This window comes from Penicillium citrinum (genome assembly GCF_028827155.1).
Source record: "Penicillium citrinum strain IBT 23319 chromosome Unknown utg000010l:1.0-1229701.0:1.0-1230130.0, whole genome shotgun sequence".
Classification (NCBI taxonomy): Eukaryota; Fungi; Ascomycota; class Eurotiomycetes; order Eurotiales; family Aspergillaceae; genus Penicillium; species Penicillium citrinum.
Window position 1 is genome coordinate 493,108 of NW_026622695.1, and position 3,775 is coordinate 496,882.

At 51.0% G+C, this 3,775-nt stretch overlaps 1 protein-coding gene across 1 annotated transcript; it reads right to left on the reverse strand.

Moving 5' to 3' along the window:
• Positions 1 to 311: 311 nt before the first annotated feature.
• Positions 312 to 1,916, reverse strand: N7469_011239 (casein kinase I; the record flags this gene model as incomplete). Its single annotated transcript, XM_056650144.1, is given in 6 exon segments — positions 312 to 470; positions 481 to 899; positions 981 to 1,386; positions 1,443 to 1,591; positions 1,662 to 1,731; positions 1,788 to 1,916. 6 exon segments carry the CDS (start codon positions 1,914 to 1,916, stop codon positions 312 to 314), a joined length of 1,332 nt encoding a protein of 443 aa, XP_056495208.1.
• Between the last annotated feature and the right edge of the window lie 1,859 nt (positions 1,917 to 3,775).

The following is a 3,775-nucleotide window of genomic DNA, read 5'->3' on the forward strand; positions in this document are numbered from 1 at the left end:
AATGATGAGAGGGCCCGGGAAGACACCGAAAGCCACGGGCGAAATACGCAGTGACAATCAAACTCCCCCCCCCCCCCCAATGACAAACATGACCCAAATGAAAAAAGGAACCAAAGGCAATCCCATGCCGACTTTTTTAATAGCTTAAGTGTTCTTCGGCCATAAACTCGAACATTGCGGGCAGATAAAACAGGGGAAATCTAGCCGTGTTCAATCCAGACTGTGCCGCCGCGTCAAATTAACTCGAGGTCAACCTGGATCTCGAGATGAGCTAGCTGCTGCGGAAGCTGAATAGAGTCACAGTCGGATCATCACCTACCGCAGCACAGGACCTTCATGACTTTCTGGACGAAAGTAGGCTGCGAATCATTGTTGCCTTGGGCACCGCCCAGTTGCTGACTACCAAGTCCAGGGTTACTGGGGCTCCCGATCCGACCGGGGAGGTGAGCATTGGAGTTCTGGAACTGTGCCTGCGTGGACGTAGGTGGAGTGTTTGCTTCCAGCCCCCCCGCTCTGGCGTTTCGGTGGCATCCCGGCGGAGCCGCTTGGGCGCTCGCGCGTCTTCCCAGCTCCGGCTTTGGCTGGAGATGGGGGCGGGGGCTGCGCGGCGTTTAAACGGTCGGCCGTCACACCGGGCCTCTGGCTGTTACGAAGCTGCTGACCATGGACCACTTCACGTCCGGATGAGCTTTGGTGGTGGTTGTGGAGATGAGCTTGCGATGTATATGACTTGTAGTCCCAGCCTCGACCGTTGTTGAGCTTCATCCAATCATACTCTCCATCTTCTACCTCGCCAGCATTCTTGAGGGCCTGGGTCAAAAGATCACGCAGGTAATCGTAGTCAGGGGTGTCCTCGAAACCAAGGTTACGGACATAGCTCAAGTATTTGTTGAATTCTTCTGTGACATTCTGGTTAGGGCAAAGTGTTCATTGTGTGAAACTGAGGGAATTGTTGTTGTTCGGAAATAAATATGACGTACCTGGATATCCGTCGCAAAGATCCTTGATAGCAGTGGTTTGCTTCTTCTCACCAATCTTCTCGTATTTTTGCTTGTTGGTAGCAGCCTTCAGTCCCTGCCAAGGAAGACCACCACGCAGGAAGTACATAAAGACGTGGCCCAGAGCCTCCAAATCGTCTCTTCGTGATTGTTCGCGACCCAGATGTGTGTTGATACTCATATAACGCGCGGTACCGGACAGAGACTTGCGTTCGCGATAGGGGATATGCTGCTTCGTCTTAGGATCACGATACTGTTTGGCCATACCGAAATCCACGACGTGAATGACATTGGCAGCCTTGGTGGAGGGACGACCGATGAGGAAGTTGTCGGGCTTGATATCACGGTAGATGAGATTCTTCTCATGGATTGTTTGGACGCGCGACAGCTGACAAATTGTTAGCTGCGAGACATTGTTAGGAGATAGTTGGAAGGTAAACGCACCATCTGCTTAGCTACCATCACCACGGTCTTGGTAGAGAATCGACGGTTGCAGTGATCGAACAAATCCTCGAGACTGGGTCCAAGAAGGTCGATGACCAGGATATTGTGCAGGCCCTCCTGTCCAAAGTAATACACATTAGGAATACCAGCTAAAAAGAGACAACCGACGTTAGTAAAGAAGCGACTCTGAATCATATTGCACATGATTTGGGCACTCACGACATCCAACTAGGATTTTATATGTTCGGTACTCGTCACGCAATTGAGGTGCATCGCTCTTCCGAGGTTCCTGCGATCATTTAGTAAGAAGCACGATGTAGTGGGTAAGTCGAGATCGGCACGTACGAATTTGATCGCCACCTGCTGGTTGTTGAGAAGATTGGTGCCCTCAAAAATGACACCAAAAGACCCTTCACCAATTTTCTTGCCCACCCGATAGTGGACGCCCACCACGTTTGACGAAGAAGAAGCCATGGCGAAAGGGTGTACGTTGCCAGGAACGAAAGTTTCGATCACGGGGCAATGGCCTCAGGGACACAGGACACGTGATGAGACACTGTCTGAGTTGGGCAGAGTCAGCACGGAGTCGACGCTGGGAACACGACAGGTGACTGAGAAAGGCTAACCTACACCGCAGGTACGCCTGATGTTCAACCAAAGCGATCCCAAAGAAGCAATCGGTACACGATCTCAATGATGTACCGGTACCGGAGAAGGAATCGGCAAGTCGATCGAGGGTGACGCGGGAGGTGTGACGAGACGACGAAACGGCGTTGAGGATGTTGACAGTTGACAGGACGCTTCGCAAGGAATTGACTATGCTGTATAGGGATTGAGGCGCTGGAATGCCGTCAGGGGAGTCACAGGCTGGAGTGGAAGTCTTAGCCGGGGAAGTCTCAAGCAAAGCTAGGAACGGAGGAAGAATCCGAGTAGCCAAGGATCCGTACTCACCAACCAGGGAAAAGGGTCAAAAAAAGAAGAGAAAAGGACCAAGAGGAGGAGAAAGAGAGCACCCGGGTACTCAACGAGTACGAGCCACACTGCGCAGTGGGTTCTAGGGCAGAGGAGAGAAGGGGGGATGTGAATGGATGAAGAAGAGAGGGAGGAATTGGGGGAGAGAGAAGGGGAGCGGAGGGTATTGGGATTTCATTTGGTATGAGCGACTGCGGCCGGGTGAGGCGGTCACGGGCTGTAATTATGGTAAGAACGGTAATATTACCAGGCAAGTGGTATTTTATCTCTTTCCACTGCGGACCAAAAGTCACTACTAACAGCATTTCATTCTACGGAGTGGTAGATCCTCAAAGACTCCTCTTTTCACGCTTTACACTTTGCATTTTACACTCTAGAATTACCACTAACCCCATCATTCAACCCTATGCACCACACACTTCGCCCCTCTCAACACCGGTTGAGGTATCATTCGATGGGGCGAACTGAGTACCTCGGGCCCGTTAGATCCCCCCCGTGAAACACCCAGGACTCCCCTAGGACAGACTTCCTCTCTCTGTGGATGCCCTGTACCTGCACCTAGCACAGCTAGTGTGCCCAGGCCCTTTCTCACCCTCTCGTTCGCTGGCCTGCTGCAGGCACCAAGATCATTTGATCTTCCCAGGCTTGTCGATGAACAACGGACTCAATCTGAGGAGTACCCAATGGACTAGGCCCCATAACCCATAAAAGGAATAGTCAGGACCCGTTTGGAGCCCCGTTGACCCGTTCGGTTGCCGATAATTTCCCTTTCTTTTGTTTCTTTTGGAGGATACAGTACCGCTCAGGGGGCTTTTGGCTGAACTCTGGAATGCGCTTAATTCAAGCGGTAAAGCATTACGGGGCTTGGCGGAGCTTTGCCTTTTTTTTCCCAAGCCCTAATTGTTACTCTCGAGTCGAAGATGCATAGCTACAAGTCCCAGTCACTCTACACTAATGTAGAAGAGGTTACCTGAGTAACTGCACTGTACTCTGTAGATACGCACAATATACTCGAATAGACGCAGTCTAGATGTATGGATTTACAGTGGCGCTATAAATGCAATGCACTCTGGCCTGACAGTTGCTTAATATTGCCGTGACCGCTAAACCCAGGGATTCACCCTACGTCGCATTTGACACGTCTTCGACCCACTCGGCGATCGTTCAACTCAATGCCAGAATACGGTGTAGAAGCATGGTGGAGGCAGTTCGTTCAAAGTTCAATTGACGCAGGGTGTGCGTTTTTGAATCCAAAAGCCATCATTATTCTACAGCCCGGAGAAGGCGGGCAGGGCACCATTCATACACATACATACTCAATCCAAATCCGTAAAAACAAAAGATGATTTCCCCTGTATCGC